Source organism: Centruroides sculpturatus, unplaced genomic scaffold, assembly GCF_000671375.1.
Source record: "Centruroides sculpturatus isolate CEXI.00-Female unplaced genomic scaffold, Cexi_2.0 scaffold9, whole genome shotgun sequence".
Classification (NCBI taxonomy): domain Eukaryota; kingdom Metazoa; phylum Arthropoda; class Arachnida; order Scorpiones; family Buthidae; genus Centruroides; species Centruroides sculpturatus.
In genome coordinates this window covers 233318-255682 of record NW_019384576.1, presented here as the reverse complement: position 1 = coordinate 255682, position 22365 = coordinate 233318, and the positions used below count along the sequence as shown (strand labels likewise).

Below are 22365 nucleotides of genomic sequence, written 5' to 3'. Positions count from 1 at the left end.
AAAACATACCCTGATGACCAGACCAAATGGAAATGTCACAATTAGTAGGTGATGTTCTTACAGGATGGGGATAAGGCTCCAACAGTGATGATGGATTTTGAAGAATACCCGGTGATGTGCGATGATTAAATGGATGAAGATGTGGATGAGGAGGTTGGCCTTGATTTGAAAAAGGATGATCTGACTGTTGTAGAACACTGAGATTACCACCAGGTGAAGCTAACTGTCGAATCTCCTAAACAGCATATTACAAAAAAGTTAATCTAACAGTATAATTCTAAATTAGCATTTCATCCTAATAAAAAAAAAATCTAATACAAAACCAGGTATTTTATATAAACTAACTTGAAATATTATTCAGATTGCTTATTAGATTTTAAGAAAATACATGCCATTAATTCATAACAATAAATATACTTACACTAAAAATAAACTAAAACTTGTTAAATTTATTTTATGATTATGATGTAAAATTTGATTCACATTGTATGATGGGATACAAGTGTCATCATGCTACTATAGTCTGTTCCACATTTAGAATGAAGCCAATCTACTATGTATCATTCCACTACCATAATTAACAGCAAAGCTTGAGTAAATGTTAACAATCTATATATATATATAAAGCTGAAAAACAGGCCACTAGGGGCATCCCTAGCTATTATTTCAATTAACAATAAATTCAGTATATATTATTTGATGTGTTTTTTTGCATTTTTGGCTGCATTTTAGTAGGGTATGCCATGAAAAATTCAGTATATTATTTTTATTTGTAATAGGAATTTATTATTTATGCCACAGAATGACACCGCTGCTGCTAGAACGCCCACTAGGGGCATCCTGGGCTACTAGAATAGAAGGATTAGAAGTATGAAATAATCTAATAATCTTAATCTTTGTTGTTGTTTCGCCCGGGCTCATCTGCTGGTTAGTTATAACTATCAAAAAATTATTAAAGTGATTATTTTATAATTAACTATGATTTATTATCTTTGTTTTTTTTCCATTAAATAATTTTTTAAATGCAATTTCAAAACAAGATTTTGACCTTTCATTTGAAATAAAACATTACAATCATGTATTGATGTATCATTAGGTGTAATGCATTATTTATTTAAGAACAGAATTTAAGTACAAATTAGTCTTTCTAATCCAATTACAGTAAGACCCCGCTTAGCACTGCCTTGCTTAACACTGATTCGATACAACGCAGTCTGCTCGAAACTTAAAAAAAGCTCAAAATTTACACTGATTTAAATTATTACAGTTTTTTATTGATTTGCATATAATATGATTATTTATGAACACAAACCAATCAGCAAAAGTTGGCAAAAATTCTTCAAATCTATGTTTGTTTGGTGCAATTTTGGAAAAATATAACATTATGGAGGCCATAGGAAATATCGACTTTGCTTGGCAAGAATTAACTGATAAATGCACGAACAAAGTGTGGAAGAAGTTATGACTGAAGGTATCAAGAATTCTCAACGAGAAGAGCCTATCACAGTATTGTTAGGTTGACTGAACTCAACCTAATCAATATAGCAGGGCTAGGAGATATAGACGAGCAGGATATTGAGGAGTTACATCAGGTTTTTTGGCGAGAGTCTTACCAATGATGACCTTCAAGAACTGGAAGAACATGGAATCCATGTGAAACTGGAAAATAGAAATTCTGAAAACAAAAAACCCAAAAAATTTCTCTACAGATTTCCTTAGTAAAAGTTTGATAAGATAACCAAAATTCATGATGAAATTGTAGTGAATGATCCAAATTTTGAAAGGAGCGCAAAAGCAAAACAAGGCATTTTGATGCGATCTTCTGATACCGGCATTTGCTTAACGAAAAAAAAAAAAAGCGACAAATGAAACTTCACAACTTTATTGCAAAAGAACAAGAATTTCAGAACTTTCATCACAAAAAAAAGAACTTTAAATTTCTGTGTGCATATGTTTGTGTGTTATTTAACATACAGTGGTACCTCAGGATACGAAATTAATCCGTTCCGAAACTGAGATCGTATCATGAAAATGTCGTAAGGTGGATCATCTTTTCCCATACGATTACATGTAAAACCAAATAATTCGTTCCAACGCGAAAAACATACTCAAATTAAAGCCAAGTAATACATTNTGGCACACCCGTTGCAGAACACTGATGTAAATCTTATTCTGTAAAACCATGTTTACATCTATGTAATAATGTTGCAAACAGAATTTGTTATCTCATTATGAATCCTAGCCTGTATCATTTTTGTGAAAGAAGACCTGAATCATTTTGATGTACAGTACATTATTTTGTGCTGTACACTGTGACATTCCATTTCACATAGTATTTAAACAAACCATTTTGTCTAATGATCATAAAATCAGCTGCAGCTACTCACATCTGTGTTATCCTGAGCCATACTTTATACTGTGTCATTCTTTGATGGTTCATTGAAAAACCAACAAACAATGGATCAGCAACAAATCATTTCATGAACCATTCATGTGTCATGCTGCAAGGTCTTTTGCAACATCCTAACTGGTTTATCAAATAGTAACAGCATATTGTTCGCAATGTTGTTACATAGATGTGGCATGTGTAAGACTATGCAGGAACTTCATTGTTTTTGCCTTCACCTCTTCTACTGATATACTGTGTAAATGAAGTTAATTTGACTTAAACTTTGAGAAAAGAGAGTCACAAAGAGTAAGATATAGATGAATTGGGAAGGAAATTAGGTGCAATAAATTTTTATTGAATAAAAACTACTTTACAGACAAAGCATTAAGGGATGGTGCATTATTTTGATGTTTTCTACAATCCTAGCTGTTTCCTTTGCAAAATGAGTCAAAATTTCAATATAATAGCATTAATTGACAATCTGGTCATTGAAAACCACTCTGCCGTTGCAAAATCTCAAAGAAAGCAATGAATAACCAGCAAACAAAATCTTTAAAATATACCAGCAAACATAATTTAATATAAAGATGCTATGACAAATGTTTTCAATCCAGATAGGATCTGCTTCAGATCAAAATGTTTGATAGAATTAGAATGTTAAAAGATCAAATTTAAATTTTTGCCAGTGCTGTGGCGCTGCAATCTTTGGCTATGTCTTGGGCTACTCAAATATTTTACGTTTTTGATAATACTTTAGCACTTTGTTATCTAGGAATGCATCCCCCATGTTAAGCGGGGTCTTACTGTACTCTTACTAACAATCATAAAATGAAAATCTTATATAACGACATATAAGATATACACATCCCATTTGTTGAATTCACTCTATTCCAATCTCCATGGTGCCTCTTGCTCTACTGTCAGTCTTTATTATAGACCCATTTTTAAAGTTTGAACTATTTTTCCACTATGTATATGCATTATCAACTTCATTCCGAATGTGGTACATATTATAGTAATTCTTACTTTTGCTAAGTCTAGTAAAATAAAAATTTTTGCTTTTTGTCACAATAATTTATAATATTCATTAACTCATCTATCTAGTAATAACAACTCAATTTGTTTTCAACTTGCTAATGATTGTTTTGTGTTTCAGCTTTTCAAAACTATAAAAATAAAAATAATTAAAATATTTAATTTTTTTTATATTTTTATTTTCTTAAAAATAGCAATTTATTTTTTGATTCACTATATATAAGTCCTGTATTTCAAGATACCAAATTCATTAAATTTCAAATATCTTTACTTATAAATAAAGAAATTTTGTTCACACAGTGATAAGCTTATGTTGCATTTGCAGAAGTTAATTACATTAGCTATTTAAAAAATTCGTATGCAAACAAAATAAAATAAGTATTTTAAATCAGCTTATTTTCAATATTCTCATGTCTAAATTAGGCAAAAAAGTAAATAAATAAATAATAAAAATAATGGTATCTAATATTGATCAACAACTTGTTTAAGCATATGATAATGATAAAATGTACAGGTAACAAGCTTATAAAATAGTTAATATTTGCATTTAGTATAATGCATTCAGATCTAGCAAAGACAGTGTAATGAGTGGATAACCAATCCATTATAAATAAAGCTGCAATTCCCAACCTGATATGCAAAGCACTTCCAGTGGGTAAGAAAAAAGAAAAACTAACAACTACCAAATGTAAATCAACAATTTTTCATTTTAAAAATTTTATACCTAGGCAGTTTAAAATTTTCTACATCAGTAAACAACACCAACAAAACCTAAATATACCAGCAAATATATTTTAATATAAAGATGCTATGACAAATGTTTTCAATCCAGATAGGATCTGCTTCAAATCAAAATGTTTGATAGAATTAGAATGCAAAAGATCAAATTTAAATTTTAAATTTATAAAACTGCCATAGCAGTTAAAGATTAGGACAAGTATAAAAACCAGAGCTAGGTGTTAACATTAACATTAAAAATTGAAATAAAAATTAACAAATATATTTGTTAGAAATCATAAAAAATTAATTAATTCACTTATTTCTAAATATTGTTGGGATGATCAAAAAAGGTCTGCAACACATGCGAGATATTAGCCTCCTCCTTAAAATTAATACATTTCCCCTTTAATTCAGCTTTAAAAATTTCCAGAGCTTCTAAATCCCAACAACATTAATAAGAAATAAAAAAAATCAAATTGCTTATAATTTCTAACAAATATATTCATTAATTTTTATTTCAATTTTTAATGTTAGTGTTAACACCTAGTTTTGATTTTTATACTTGTCCTAATCTTTAACTGCTACGGAAGTTTATAAATTTAAATTTGATCTTTTGCACTCTAGTTCTATTGAACATTTTGACATTAAGCAGATCCTATCTGGATTGAAAACATTTGTCATAGCATCTTTATATTAAAATATAATTGCTGGTATATTTAGGTTTTGTTCATGTTATTTACTAGTACACAACCAGCTTTTGGAAGATTTAGAATTTTCTACATTCTAAAGCTGCTAACTTTAACATTTTAAAAAATTTATTTTATACATTTCTGAAGACCCGAGTTTGATTATTTTAATCTTTATTCTATCAACTAACTTCATCTCTGTACTACTAAAATTAGTGCAGTAGTACTAACAATTAAAAAAAATCAATGATCATGGAGGAAACCATTAAAGAATCTTGTCAAATAGTTTATAATTGTTTTCAACTTATAAATGTTTAGGATTGTAAAACTTTTCATTTTTATAAAAAGATACAAGGACTGGAAAGATTTGAAACTGCTGGACTAATGTCATAATTGCATGTCATAAAATTTATTCAGATAAACAAATGGAATTTTGCAAGGTATGATTTCTGACCTTAATTTATCTTGTACTTGGTAGACATGTCACAGTATTGAAGATCTGTGCAAGATAGATATATCACATGTTAACATATGATAACAAAACAATGAAAATAATGGTTTTTTTTCAGTTTCCTACAATATTTTTTTAGCAGTGAAACAAAATTTTATTAGTGCTGAATACCAGGTACCCATTTTTTTACCCAGAAATACCTGAGTATCAGGAACACAGCTATTACCTAAATAATCAGGAACCCATTTAAAAGACTGTGTATACATGTAAAAAACAAAAAAGAAATAAATAATTTTAAAAGCTAATTAAATTATAAAAAAGGTTTACTAAGCTACTAAGATATTTCTAATTGAATGTTCTGTCTAATGAATTACTGTTTTTAATTTTTTTAAAAATCAGAAAACCATTTGAAAACTAAAATTTTTAATTAGTTAAAACTGTTGGAGAAAAATATAGTTTTAAAACTGCTGAATTATTAAAATTTAAAATGAAAAATTTATTGTTATTATTCATTAATAAATCTGCTAATCTGTCACTATCAAATTACTGGTAATCCCTTAATATGATTCTTTAATTTATAAAATATTAATTTCTAATTTTCTTCCAATTTATTAACTTTGTTATTGTATTTGAAAACACCATTAACATGAAAATTGAAAAATTATATCATTTAAATTATATTTACAAATTTTTTTTTACACTTTTTCATTTTTTAAATGAATTCATTAACACCTGCATTCAAACTGAGAATGTTCAAACTCGTACAGGGAAATGTGAGGAATTCAAGAGAGAATTCCTCACATTTTAAATAAAAAATTATATATTCTCTGAAGCTATAATAATTTTTAAATATAAAATTATTAGAAATTCTCTGAAACGAAATTCAAAACTTGGCTTAACAAAAAACATTTTAAAATCATAAAATGTTTTAAAATTTAAATACAGTATACCAATTGATATTATATTACACTAAGGCTTGGCCCAATCCCCATCAAAGTTTTCATATAATCTCCTCAGTGTGTTGCATTTTATTATAATTCTTGAAAATATATATATTAACTTTACTCTATTATTATAAAGAATATGTAATTTTAAAAATTATCTGCAATTGTTTAGTAATAATAGTAAACATCTGTATTAACTGCCAGAAAGTTAGAATGTTAAAATAAAATAAAAACTAAAAACTATATTGTGATTGAATTTAAGCAATTTTAAGCAATTTTAAAATATGTCTTATTATGTAAAAGAACAATAAATAAGTCTTATTGCATGTGTAAAAATTAAAATTCATACACAAGATATTTGTGCAAGTTTTTTTTTTTAACCTTACATAAACATAGCAATGGAAAAATCAATGAATTGCATTTGTATAGTAGAAATATAAATAATACAAATTAACTTTCAAATGATTTTTTAAAAAAATTTTCACACAGTACATAAGTTTTTGTTACCAATTTTATTTAACTTTAGCTTATGTCAATAAATTATAGTTGTTCCCAAAATAAGTATGGAGCCTATGTTCATTAGTTTACATATACAAATGAAAAATAATTCTGTGTTCCTTACAAATTAGAACATTATATATAGACCATATATTACAATAGTATAAGGATATTTTTAAACTTATAATTTGTTTGAAATTTCTGACATTTTTCCAAGAAATTTGAGATAAAGAAAAACATCATGCAATGTAACATAAAATTTGAATATTTCAAGTTTTTTATTCTGTTCTATTTTATTGTTTATTGGTTGCTTAGCTTCATTGCTCAGCTTTGGCAGTGGAATGAAACATATCAAAGATCCAACACATTGGCTCCATTGTTATTCTAGGAAATAAATAGTTCCATATACTTGACATAATAAGTTATTTAAGTTGGTAATTTCATGTTCTCAAACATTTCATTAATATTTATGTACTGTAATAGTTAATTAATTGGTTTTATTTTTTTTATTGTCAACACTTCCAATTTAAACAAAGGTGGGCATCTTTGTTTAAATTGTGAGAAAAACAAATTAATATAAATTTTTGAAGAGTTGGAAAAATTACATGCTTTTGGATATGAAATCTTCCAAGAGCATGCATTAATGTTTTTCAAACAAGTCCCAATGTTTTTCAAACTTCACCTTCAGACAGACCTTCTAGAGCAGTGATGGCAGACACACAATCTGTAGTAATTTCGAGATACCCACATTGAATATTTAGAAAATATTAAGCTTTTATGAATTATAAAAAAATATTTGACAGATTTCAAAACTTTGCATATGTAGTATGAAAATGGGGGCCTAAAGCTGTCATGAAAAGACTTAAAAAGCTACAAATTATGAATCTCAGATAGAAAAGTTATCAAATAAACAACAACAACAGACTTTTCCATTAAATAAAAATTCTTGTTTCCATTATAATCACATCATTATTTTCTTTTTTCTTAAATACATTAAAAAGTTAAATAAGCAAGTTAAGTAAAATTTATTAGCATTTTTTATTTTTTTAATTACTCAAAGTAAATATTTGATTTGCAATTTGCAGTCACTAAATTTCAAATTAAATTTTGATCTAACTTCAGAAAAAGGTTTACCATCTAGAGTATAATTAAATTATCATATTTTAGATATACTTTAAAAGTTTAAATTTAATTAGTTTTATATTTTTTAATTTCCTCTTCAGTGGGTGTTTTTAACAAAAGTAATTGTTATAAAATGAAGTTTTTATTCCACGATATAATATGCTTCTTTCTTCCGAGATTTCAAGGACTCTAGGGATCTGCAGACCACAGTTTGAAAAACACTGCATTGCCCAAATTATCTTGGGTACCCCGGTATGAAAATTTCTAGTGTTCAGCACTAAATTCTATATGGAGTTATTATTAGCAATAAGATTCAGATCCACCATTTCATTCCCAAAACAGAGGTTAAATATAGCATTATCTCTGGCAATGTCGTATTTCCTGGATAGCTCTTGGCATTAATAAAATATAGCTCAATAGTTGTTACCATGTATTAAATCATATTTAAATAGGTTACATGATAAACTAAAAAAATATTGATCTTCATAGCTATTGCATAATTCTCCTCCATTACAAAAGCCCAATTACAGACAACACAATAGATCAAGTTCTCTACAAAAGTTCTATTGGAAACAGTAGAGTATCTTCTGTATAATCCCAGTTTGAAATCAAGTGACTCATCAGTTCTCATCTAAGAAGCACTTTTCAAGAAATTGTTTCACCTAGATGAAACTTTCAAAATATACTACCATAATGTAGCTGTATCCAACTACATTATGGTAGTATATTTTGAATAGAAATAGAACCAATCTATTATATAGTGTGATAAATGCCTCAACTATCAATGTTAAACTATGTCAAAAAACATAGTATACCAGTAACACCATTATATATTATCAGTTTATTCTATAAAAATCTTGCATTTGATTTAGAAGACTTTAATTTATTTTCTGATAAATCCTCAAAATAAATTTAATGCTTCAGCAGTCAATGTTTATTTTATTTACAGAGTTTATCATATAATTAAAAATAATTATGAAAATCTAAATTTTCAATACCTTTGCAAAATTCTTAGCTGTTTGTAAAAACCTAGATTAAGAGTTGTTTATTCCATTTGTTAGATAATATATATTTTGTCTCTGTCTTCTATATTATCACGTGTGTGTGTATATATATATATATTTATTTATATATACAATACATACACACACAGATAGAACTTATGAATGTAGTATTTGAAATTTTGCTTTTATGAAAATGATTAAAATAATAACAATATTTAATAATTTTATTTTAAAATTTGTATTGTTTTGTTTTAAAGAATGTTTTCATGTATTATATTAACTGGATGGCAGCTATCAAAGTAAGAATATTTCTTTTCTTTAAAATTTTTATTGCAGTAAAAGTGATTTAATATTTTAGTACCAGTTAAGAATTTAATGTTCATTATTCATTGCTTTTTCAAATTTTTCTTGGGCTTGAAAATTTATTATGTTCTTTAACAGGCAGAGATTACCTAAATATATTCTATGAAAATACTTACAGGTGAGGTGCTCAACATACTAACAACTTGCTCAAATGAAACTTCTAGTTATAGTAGTAATGAGAAATTGCACATGAAGGTCAACCTATTTCGTAATAATGAGAAGTCATATGTGACATCAAAAATTTTAACTGATAATTACTCACAACAGACTAGAAGTCCCAACACACTTTAAATTTCCTGGTAAAAGATGTAACTGATAAAAAATAATTTTATAAAATTAATTAACTTTACAATTATAATTAATGAAACTGATTTCTCAATTAAAAAATTATTCATCATTTTTATAGTTAATGAAAAAACAAATATTTAAATACCTATAAGAATAACTTATTCCTGCTTGATACTTATATAGATGATAATCTGCTTGGAAAGTTACTATACAAATCAGTAATTGTTTCATTTTACAGTTAATTTCTTTTTATTTTTATGGCATTATCAAGAAGTTTGCCATAATTATTGTTAACTAAAACGTATTTTCTTACATTAATATTCAACAATATATTAAGTATTACAAAGGTCATAGAAAGCAATCCTGAGCCTAAAAACCCTAGTCCCTTTATCTCTTCTTCTAACGATGCTTTCAGTTTATTACAATTCTTTTTTCTCCCTTTATGCACATGAAATTACATAAATTGATTTTCTAAGATTTAAAATTTTTTTGTACAAGCCTATAGAAGTCTAGACCCCAGGACTACAACCCAGTCTTCTTGCCCTCATCAACTTAAGTACTGATATTACTAATCAATCAAAAAACTACTAATTAAATTGTATACTAAAAAAATACTAATTACTAATTAAATAAAAAAAATGATGGTAAAATAAAAGTTCCTATCAATCTATGAACCTTCCTATGCAGATAATAAGTGATCTGTATAGTCTCAAACATGAATAATGTATACTTTTGGTGTGTATTACTGTTAGACCTGGATTCCACATTACCTGAAAATATAAATTAAATAAAAGATTCAACTTTGTTTTTATGCTTTAAATTTTCAGAAACTCAAATGAAAAGATTAAAAAATTTATTTCTGTTTCTGTTCTGCTTTTCAATTGTAGCTTCTATCCTGCAACAATTAATGATATCAAAAAACAAATAACATTTGTTAAATTTTTCCAGACTTTTGAAAAGTCTGGAAAAATGACTTATAAAAACAAGCTCAGAATTATTTCTGAAAGAAATATATAAATTTTTATACAATAAATCAGAGAAAGAAACAAATATTGAATTAATGTTGTTATTGTCCAAATTTAAATAACTAAATTTAATGTGAATGAAAGTTAACTCAAAGTTGGAAAAGCTTTTGATTATTATTCATATTGAGTTAATTTTTTTTCTTTATTTATAGAAATAAAGCCAAACGAAACTGAAAAGTTCAATAACATCACCACAACAAAATAAACAAAAATTCAAGTCAGTAAAAATATGGGAAATAGATATCTGATTTGTATAAAAACCATATGAAGATTGTAAGAAGTAATACATATATATTTTTTTTAAATCTTGTTCAATACAGAGCAAAAATATGGAATACCTTTTACATTATTTTTTTTTCTGTTAACATAAATTAATTTGCCACAGATCATTCAGCAATATTACTATCATAGAGACTGATTATAAAAAAAATCAATAATTTTCATTTTGAAACTAAATTTTTCTAGAAGTAGACTTTGTGAAAATGATATTAAATTTAAAAAATTATATGGCCTACAATAGGCATTAACTGAATGCTCCGAAAACTTAATGATTAATAAATTCACTCTTTCAAGTTACATATTTTAAAAATTATGGAAAATCTTTTTCAGTTATTAATTAATATATATTGCTATTTAAATTCTAAAATAAAATGCATTAAACAATTTTTCTTTGACATTTTTCTTATTTCAGAATACCATCTAATAATTTCAAACAAAATTAAAAAATACAAGATATGGTATAATAGCCTTCCATACCAGTGCAGTTATTTAAAAACAGTGTGCTATAAATGAATAAATCACACAGATTGAGGAATGAATGTCATTTTACTTTTTTTAAAAAATAAATCTGATAAATATCATCTTCCCTTAACAGATTTCTAAATGTTTTAAATTCTCTAACTTTTATTAAACTATTTTGAAAACTTGAGACAATTTAATCAATAATAAAGATGAGTAAAATTATACACTTTCCTAATATATACACAAAAATAATGTTAAATACCTTTAATGTAATCTTTAACATTTAATACATGTGTAATAATGATGTTAGATATCTTCTAAAAAACATCTTTAAAATAAATCATATTTTAACAATTATTATAAAATTTATAATTTTTTTATTTATATATTACTGTTTATTATATTTGTTTGTAATTCTATCATTAAAAATATAAGTGTAATTAACAGAAAATGCATATTTCTCTAATCTCTTCTTTTTTAAATCTTCCATAAACTTTTAAATATATATATTCTCAGAAGTTTGTAACAGTAATATCACATCATATTGCTAAATGATATGCAAGTGCAATTTGTAGTCACCTACTATTTACCTTAATGATATGCATAAGTTTCACAAAGATGATAATGCTTCTAATACAGAATAGGAGACATATAAACAAGGTAACAAATCAACTTAGTAAAGGAGACTGGATGTGGTGACAACTGAAAAAAAACCTAATAAAAAGACATCTTCGATGATATTATTATGTAATGAGAAATAACACTTATGGAGATCTGCATGGATGATAACTTTGAGTTCAAGGTTTTATGGCATAATTGCCTGAATCAAGATAAGTGTTCTGACTCAACACCAAAGACAAGATCATGCAAAATGCTATGACAATGATTTGTAAAATTTCTCCAATAGTCAGGTATAAACTGATTACTGTATAGTCTACAATATTAACTAAAAATTTGGAGATGATCTTAAATTTTAGTCTTAATCTAATTTATTTTCAATTTCTTTTTAATAGTGGTCATTTCATGGACAATATTTGAAATAAATTGAAAATAAAGTGCATAAGACCAAAAACTGTAATGGCTACTAACAAAAACTATCAAAAAAAAAAAAAAAAAAAACAAGAGGGCTGATCTTAGCTGACTAACAGCAAGCTTTGTGGATATCTTACAAATCAAATTCAGAAAATTTCCAATTATAGCAATTTTGATTATGCAAAGAGAAAAGCATAAAACCCTTAACAACTGTGATATACAGCATAAAAGTCAAGTTTATATTTCCAAATCATCATCCATAACATTCAAAATTAACATCAAAATCCAGCAAAATGTATAAAAGTTTACTGTACACTAATATTTTCATCCATATATAAGGACATTTTCAGGTTTAATTCCATAGAATAAAACAATGTTTAATTTAACTTTACTGTTCTATTGTAAGGAATTAAACCTGAAGATAGTCATTATATAAAGATGAAAATGTTAGTTTATTGTAAAATTTCTACATTTTGTTGGATTTTAGTGTTGGGAGTGTGAATTTTGAATATCTAACCAGTTGTTGAGGATTATTTTTATCTACAGCATTTATAATAAACAATGCTAGAGATTTATCTATTAATATAAGAATATATGGATAGTTGAATAAAAAAAAAAAGAAATGAAAAAAGTTATGAATTTCACAGACAAACAGAAATGATATTGTTATAAGACAAATGATGCAACATTATCCCAGCAGTAATTGGAACATTCTGTGCAGTATGAAAAAAAAATTGTGCAAGTTCTTGCATGTTAAACATTACAAATATATTGATATCAACCTCCATAAACAACTTTGTTGGGAAGTTCTTGGATAAAGCTTAAATTTGCCAAAAAATAACAAATAAAAAATATATTTGTCTGGTATATTGTATTATACAATAATAAATTATTAAATGCTGAGAAAAACAATGTTTTTAATTTGAAAGCAAAAACTATGAAATTAATTTGTTTTAATAATAAATGTAATACAAATATATAACCTTTATATACATTTGTACAATGTATATGCAAACATGGAACATAATTCATCAACTATGCAGTTACAGCATCTATAAAAAGTAAACTATATTACCAAATTCTCATATCTTAATTTTACTACACAATAAGATTGATACATAAAAATATATAAATCTCATTAATATAGTAATACTTATTATTAAGATGAAACTTACTCTCTCTATTATAAGTTCATGGTTCAAAAGATTAAAAGTCTAGAAAATACACATTCAATTTAGCTTAGATTGTAATTTTATCATTATAGATAATCATATATTTCACTATAGGCAAAACATTTATCAACAAAGTATTTTAAAAAGATATAAAATACATATTACAATAAAAATTTATGATGCTTAAATTATTTTTAATAAAAATTTCCAAATACCAATATGTAAATATAAATAAGGAAAGTAAAAAAATACCTGTAAACAAGCTTGAGGATCTGCTGAATATACATGATTTGCTCCTGGAGAATGGAGTGAAGGACTACGAGGACTATGCCGTCCTTGTTTGGACAAAAGAGTGGGGTACCTTGTCATGGTCCCATCTTTCTGATTGGCTGAAGGTGCAACAGGCATTATTTAATTTTTAGCTTGCAGGATTTTTTAATGTTGATGTGCAATCTAAATATTAAAATTTAAAAAGCATCTTCCCTTAACAGATTTCTAAATGTTTTAAATTCTCTAACTTTTATTAAACTATTTTGAAAACTTGAGACAATTTAATCAATAATAAAGATGAGTAAAATTATACACTTTCCTAATATATACACAAAAATAATGTTAAATACCTTTAATGTAATCTTTAACATTTAATACATGTGTAATAATGATGTTAGATATCTTCTAAAAAACATCTTTAAAATAAATCATATTTTAACAATTATTATAAAATTTATAATTTTTTTATTTATATATTACTGTTTATTATATTTGTTTGTAATTCTATCATTAAAAATATAAGTGTAATTAACAGAAAATGCATATTTCTCTAATCTCTTCTTTTTTAAATCTTCCATAAACTTTTAAATATATATATTCTCAGAAGTTTGTAACAGTAATATCACATCATATTGCTAAATGATATGCAAGTGCAATTTGTAGTCACCTACTATTTACCTTAATGATATGCATAAGTTTCACAAAGATGATAATGCTTCTAATACAGAATAGGAGACATATAAACAAGGTAACAAATCAACTTAGTAAAGGAGACTGGATGTGGTGACAACTGAAAAAAAACCTAATAAAAAGACATCTTNACACTTAGAAAGTTTAGACAATAGAAATTAATCCATAATTTTAACAGATTCATTAATTTAAAAATTAAAAATGCTGAATTAAAATATTTAACAAAACTACATAACATTATATATAAAAAACAGAAGGATGATCTGAATATTGATCTATAGCTGATTTGAAAGAAAAGGGATTGACTAGAGATCAGGTAAATAAAACAAAACAACAGTGACAGTTGACAAGAAACAGCAACTTCATATAGGACACAAGAAAAGCTAAAGACAAAGGAAAAAAAAAACAAAACAAAAAATCATTCTATAAGATGGTTACTAAAACAAACTTCTTTTTGCCTTTTCCCTATTAGAAAGAGTTGGCTTTTCCAATTGATCTTCTCCAGCTTTTCTATTCTATTGCTACATGAACTGTCACATTATTCATATCTTCTTTAATTAATACATTGCCTCCATTTCTTCTTTGATCTTCCTCCTCACTTGTGCTCCATCTATTTGGCACACATTTCTCATCTTCTCATGATACGTCCAAATCACAGCCACCTCTCTTCTTTGAGCTTTTCTATTACTTTTGTGCATTGCCTAACTACATTTTTTTATTTTGTCCTTTTCTTAATCATTCCACATATTCAGTGAAAAGATCAGCTATATATAATTTTTCTTCTTTGTTGCCAAGTTGATTGAAACTGTAGAGCATGGTTGGGTTGCATAACCATTTTGTACATTTTTTTTCAGGCAAAGTTGCTTTTTTGACCACACACTACATCTATTGCCATTTTATCCTACCACATTTATTCTACTAGTCACATCTCATTTATTTGTTTACTTTCTTACATCACTGATCCTAAATATTCAAACTTTTTCATTTATATTATTTCATTTTGGCCCAACCATAACTTTGGAGCCATGTAAATATTCTTTGCTCTGCTTACTCTCAGTCCATTTCTTTCTAGAGCTTCTTTGTATACATTTAGGCTTTCTTGAAATCTTTCTGGCCTATCACTTACTAGAAATAAATTATCTGCAAATGGCATATTCCACCATACATTTTCCTGGTTTTTTTAATGGTTCATTTGTAATTATTATAAAAAGAAAAAAATTAAGTGCAGATCCTTGAAGAAATCCAACTTTAACTTCAAATATTCCATTAGCATTCTCAGAGCAAAGATAATATCCATGGTTAATCTTTCTGGCTTGAATCCAAATTTTCCATCATCTCTCTTCTCTTAACCTTCCTCAATGAGTCCCTCATGTAGCTTTAAGGAAGGACTCTCAAGCTTTCTCTATATAGTTTCTCCATTATTGAATATTTCCCTTGTTTTTGTATACTATGTAGTTTTTCCTTCATTCTTCTGAGGTCTTATGTTTTTTCATTATTTTATTGAAAAACACTGTAATCCATATTATACCATCATTCTTTAGACATTTCCATACTTCTATGGAAATTCAGTTGATCCTATAGCCTTCTCCATTTTCATTTTTGCAAAAACAAAATATATTCAGATATGTTATTAATCAGAATAAAGTTGTTTGGATTGTAAGCAATAGTGAAATTAAAATGATTTTTTATATTAATCATATTAATATAAAAATTCTCTTCTACACAACTGTTTTCTTTCTCTCTATGCTCATGAGATCATGACTATCATCAGAGTGATATGAAATTAGTAATACAACAATTTCTCAATTCTATTTTAAAATTTTTTTTTCTCTACAGTGTACTAGTAACTATACAATGAATACAGTATAAAACAGAGAATTTCCAGCTTTGAACATCAAAAACTTAAGTTGTTGATGTTTTGAATATCAACAACTTAAGTTTTTGATGTTCAACACAAAATAGTTAGTTGCTGGAAACAACTAACTATTAAGTTGTTGATACAATTTCAACAACTTAATAGTTAGCGTAGGCTTAAACATTAATTTTATCAATGAAAATATGTAATTTAAAAATAAAATGCTGAAAAATATTTTAAAATAATGTGTTAAACTAAAACTATCAAGTAAAACAAAACTTCACCTTTTTTAAACCATTTTAAGTCATGCCTAATCAAACATAGGTTAGTATAAATCATGAGTTNATCGTCATATTACTTGCTACTTAACCTAATTCGTTTTGTCTATATTTTTTGTGAATTAAATAAAACAGTATTGTTGTTCCTTAAAATAGCAGAAAATTATAACAATAGTTATTTAAATTAATAATTTTCCTTTACATAAGAAAATCAATTAATATTAAGTCTTAATTTGCATTTAAAAGCAGCCTGATAATTGCCTTTAGAAACCACCCAATGTACCACTGTTTCTAAGTTAAAGTAATTTGAACTAAATATGAACAATTATAGATACATTTTTGATTTAAAGAAAATTTCATTTTAAATGAAATAACCCAGTGTTGTACACATATAATTTTGCTCATGAATATATTTTTTACTACATTATATATATATATATATTTATTATAACAATGAAAAACTTGTATAATCAATTTAAAGGGGTTTTAATTTTGACATGTATACTTATTTTTCTTTCGAAAATAATATATTTAATAACCTTCAAAAATTTTTGTGGCACACCTATGATCCCCTTATGGCACACCAGTTGAAAATCACTGCTTTAAAGCATAAGATTTAGGATTCTAGCTTTAACCCTTACTTTTTATTAATTTATTTGCAAAAACAACAACATTCATTTCTCTTTGTCTCCACTAGAGGCAGCACCATCATTCTATCTTTTTAGAGTAATGCAATCTTAGAAACTTTCCCTTTTAAACTTCATTATTGAGTTATAATTTTATTAATTCATAGCCATAACAAAAAATTTAAACTTGTTATAGTTGAACATAAAAAATTCATAAAGTTCTCAAAATGATTCTGCAGCACTATCACTATTAAGTACTGTCAACACTGAACAGTTTATTTTGGAAGCACATGCTTATTCTTCAACATAGTGCCAATCAGTCATTCATTTTAAAAAAAAAAAAAAAAAATTCAAATAAAAATTAATTATCATTTTTTTATATTAAAATATTAATTCCTTTATGACAACAATGCCTGGGAAGCTATCATTTAACTACAGTAGATCCCCCTATAAGACGGGTTCCTATAATCACAATTCCTACAAGATGGCAAAAAAATTGTGGCGGTATCCGTAAACGACGGTAAAAGAACTCCTATAATTACGTAAAACGTCATTGGGCAGCCTAACTACTTTCTGCCGTCCAGCACCATGCTATAGACAGTTTAGGCGAGTAAATTGAGTTTAGTATCGTCTGTACATATAATTATATATAAATTAGATACTGTATATATAATTATATATTAACTTAATTTATTGTAACTTTATTATAATTATATATATACTTTCTGCCGTCTAGCGCCATGCTACGGACAGTTTAGGCGAGCTATCGTCTGTACAGTATGTAAATTAGGTACCGTAACTCTAATACAGCACTGTAATTTTATAGATTTCTTGTGAAAGAAACATTTCTTATTCAACAGCGATTAAAATTATTTATATTAATGATATCTCCAAAGTTCAACGAAGTTTTCGCAGAAAAATAACATCAGAAATTGCAGTCGCGGTTTGCTGCGCTGACGAAAATAAGCTTGAGCAACGGCGATGTTGAATGGTGCACACTCGGTAAGTAATCCTATAATTTTTTTGTTTATAGCGTAGTTTATACGGATTATTTCCAAAAAAAAATATACGTATTTTGGAAATGTTGAGTTGAATTAGTCTAGAATCGATTAATTTTATGGAAGAAAACCTTTCAAACAGCCATAGTCCGTAAACTTCACACGTGTCAGGCTGCGATTCCTACAAAATTGATTCATAAAGAATGGAACGTATCTACCGTCTTATAGGGGGATTGACTGTATTGATGCTGAACAAAAAAATAAAGCAAGTTGGCATGCAATTGGTACTTGGTCATGAATTCATACCTGACCACATGAACTTTTCTAAGTTTTCTTCATGTATCTAATGGGACTAATTCCCCTGGAATGCCTCCTGGAAGGCATCCCAACAGATTGCCCAGGTGTTGCATTGCTTTATTCATCAATCTAATCTGAAAAAATAAGATTGAACTCACATAGAATGGAGAATGAAAAAGAATGGTTTATATTCATGATTAACCTGGCTGCAAAGATTGAAGATGGCCTATGTTAATAGGTTGAAAATATTTGTTAAACAATTTCCTCTCAATGAATTTTAGATGGTATGATACGTTTTCCACATACACAATTTATTGGTGTTACACAAGGGTTCTCATGTGTGTATCATACAGAAACTCCAATCTATAGAGAGTTTATGATATTTAAACTTAGGTGGTGTAATAAGATTGTAGTCTCTCTCTCTTCTGAGTGCACCATGGGAAATAGATATCTGATTTGTATAAAAACCATATGAAGATTGTAAGAAGTAATACATATATATTTTTTTTAAATCTTGTTCAATACAGAGCAAAAATATGGAATACCTTTTACATTATTTTTTTTTCTGTTAACATAAATTAATTTGCCACAGATCATTCAGCAATATTACTATCATAGAGACTGATTATAAAAAAAATCAATAATTTTCATTTTGAAACTAAATTTTTCTAGAAGTAGACTTTGTGAAAATGATATTAAATTTAAAAAATTATATGGCCTACAATAGGCATTAACTGAATGCTCCGAAAACTTAATGATTAATAAATTCACTCTTTCAAGTTACATATTTTAAAAATTATGGAAAATCTTTTTCAGTTATTAATTAATATATATTGCTATTTAAATTCTAAAATAAAATGCATTAAACAATTTTTCTTTGACATTTTTCTTATTTCAGAATACCATCTAATAATTTCAAACAAAATTAAAAAATACAAGATATGGTATAATAGCCTTCCATACCAGTGCAGTTATTTAAAAACAGTGTGCTATAAATGAATAAATCACACAGATTGAGGAATGAATGTCATTTTACTTTTTTTAAAAAATAAATCTGATAAATATCATCTTCCCTTAACAGATTTCTAANCTTTCCAGAAATTTATATTTAAATACATTCTATGTTAGGTAATTCTAATTTTTATCATCAAAAGATCAATACAAAATGGCTAAGATGAGGGATTTTAAATCTAGTTTTTTTTCAATAGGAATGCTTGATGATTTACATAGTAAAGATGGAATGGATTTATATAATCAAAGTATATTTTAAATTATTATTTAGAGGCAGGAGTTGGAGCTGGACCTTTTGAAATTTATGAATCAGAATTGGATCTGAACCTAAAATTCTCTGATTCATTTATTGAAGATGCTAATGATCTTTTTTCAATAAAATCTATAATTAATGAATGTCTTTTGTTAAAAAACTCACTCAAACACTGATACTAGTTCAATGTTACAACATGATTAATTAAAACAAACATTTTCATCCATTTAAAATGAACATTCTCAAGTAAGTCTTATTTCTGTTTATTTTTTTTACAATATTACTGGTGATGTCATTCAGACAATGAAACAAAAGACCCAGTAAAATGAATTTAAAAAAACATAATAAAACAAATATAATAAAGCATTTTTTGCAAACACCCTTAAATTTAGTGAATTCAATGTAAAGGTTATCTTCCATTTTTACAGCAGCTTTCTGATAGCAGTAAAAAAAAATTTATTGGTAATATTAAGATGACAATATAGAGAGTATAAACACGTAGTATTTCTAGTATTGACAGAAGGGATGCGAAGGTAAATACAGGGTGATTCAAAAATCACAGAAATTTTAAAAAATTAATAACTCACAAACTATTTACAGTAAGATGATGCGGTTTATACAGTAATTCTTAGAAAGAAGTGGGATTTTTGTGTAATAAAAATTTTAGTACCAAAATAGTTACATTTCTTGCCATAGATGGCACTTGATAAGATTACATAATTTGTGGTGTTGTTCTAGAGCTTACACTAAAAATAAGAATAAAAAAAAAATAAAAAATTTTTAAAGAAATTTACAAATGTTTTCAGTTTTTTATATTGCCATCTACGGCAAGAAATGTAACTATTTTGGTACTAAAATTTTTAAAAATTTCTGTGACTTTTGAATCACCCTGTATATTAAGATAGGAGTAACTGTTAAAATATTTAAAAGTATATATCCAATTGAAATATTCAATGCATTTATAGAATTAGACAAACCTATGAGAACATGTGCAACTTCTGGGCAGTTTGTAAATGGAAGGTTAAAAAGTTTAAGTAAAGTGTAAATTTTAGCCAATTCTGAATAAAGTTTATTTAGGTTCTAGTTTAATTAATTCTTTATGAACTTTCTGACAGAGCTACATAAGATACATATACAGCTATAGATTTTTCAGCTAGCTAGATTTGCTCTAGACCACAGATTCTCAAACTTATTTCGACCACCGCCCACTTTGAGATTAAAAAAAATCTAGTGCCCCCATATTTTTAACTTTTTACATTACCATCTATTGCATATCTTAAAAGCAGTTATTGCAAATACAGTATAATGTTTAAACATGCATTATTATATGGATAGGATAGATAGGGTGTGACCCATATCATATTTCTGAGATCAAAGAATATTTCAATGAAAAAAATAAAACTAATATTTAATCACTGAGCCTTCTACGGCCCCCCTGAAAGCCTCTAGTGCCCACAAAGGAGTGTTATTGCCCACTTTGAGAAACACTGTTCTAGACAGTTGTGAGACTGCTCTAGCCAGACTTTTAATTCAGACTAAGCTCACTAGAATGGTAGTCTAGTGAGTCAGTCTAGCTAATATCAAAAATAAAAATGTAGAGTGCTGAACTAGACTTGTCTAGTCCTATTTTATTTTTTCAAATAGATTACATACCCTAGTTAAAGTTTCATTTGGCATTTATACTAAAATGATGAGTGAAGATAAAGGTCACAAGTGGAGCAGAGAGGATATTCTGCTATTAATTCAACAAAATGAAAATGATTCCAGAATTGTGGAATGCTTCATTAAGAGACTACCATGAGAGGGACAAAAAATTAGGGCCTTAAAAAGTTGAGGAATTTTTAAATATCTCTAAAGCAGAAATTTCCTTAAAATATAGGTATCATATTAATGGTATTATTAAGGTATCATATTAATGCCAAATTAATATGATACCTTAACTTGTGCTATATAAAAAAGTGATGGCATACATGATGTTTTATAGACATTATTAACTTTTTTCTTTTGATTCATTAATACAGTATTACTGTAGCTGCAGCAATCAATTATTTCATTTGTGTCATGTTTATCTTACATTAACTCTACAATGTTGTACACAGTTCTCTAGATCAAAAATACACTCCAGTTACATGAATGATAGGTAAGTCTTGGCTGAGTTACTCTAGCACACACTAGTGAGAGCAAATTCCAATGTCGTGAACACATGGTTAAAGACTAGTCTCACTGGAGAATAGTAAATACAGTAGAGCGTCGATTTTCCGAATCAATTGGGGACTGGGGTTATTCGTATAACTGATATTTCGGATAACCGATTTATGTATGAAAAAATAGTTTAATGTATCCGATGTTGAAATTTTTGTCCGTTGCATGTCACTTTGCGTTGAATTTTCGTTGATTATAAGCCTAACAAAGATTACTGTATTGTTAAAAATTATTTTTTTATTTTGTACAAACAAAATAAATATATTGAAAAATATAAAAACAATAAAAAATTATACTTCAGATGTTAATTTAGTATCAAAAACGTAAAATATTTGAGTAGCCCAAGACATAGCCAAAGATTGCAGCGCCACAGCACTGGCGAAAATTTAAATTTGCCGACTGGAATTCTTTCGGA

At 26.9% G+C, this 22365-nt stretch overlaps 1 protein-coding gene across 2 annotated transcripts in view; it reads right to left on the bottom strand.

Moving 5' to 3' along the window:
* LOC111624335 (RING finger protein 44-like) overlaps positions 1-22365 on the bottom strand; it is a 75758-nt gene that overhangs the window by 40165 nt on the left and 13228 nt on the right. For both annotated transcript variants that reach the window (XM_023367154.1, XM_023367155.1), the window contains exons 2-3: positions 13723-13923; positions 10-235 (exon numbers count right to left, since the gene is read on the bottom strand). In XM_023367154.1, the coding sequence (XP_023222922.1) occupies positions 10-235; positions 13723-13878 (382 nt within the window). In that variant the 5' untranslated portion in view covers positions 13879-13923. The remainder of the gene's footprint in view (positions 1-9; positions 236-13722; positions 13924-22365) is intronic.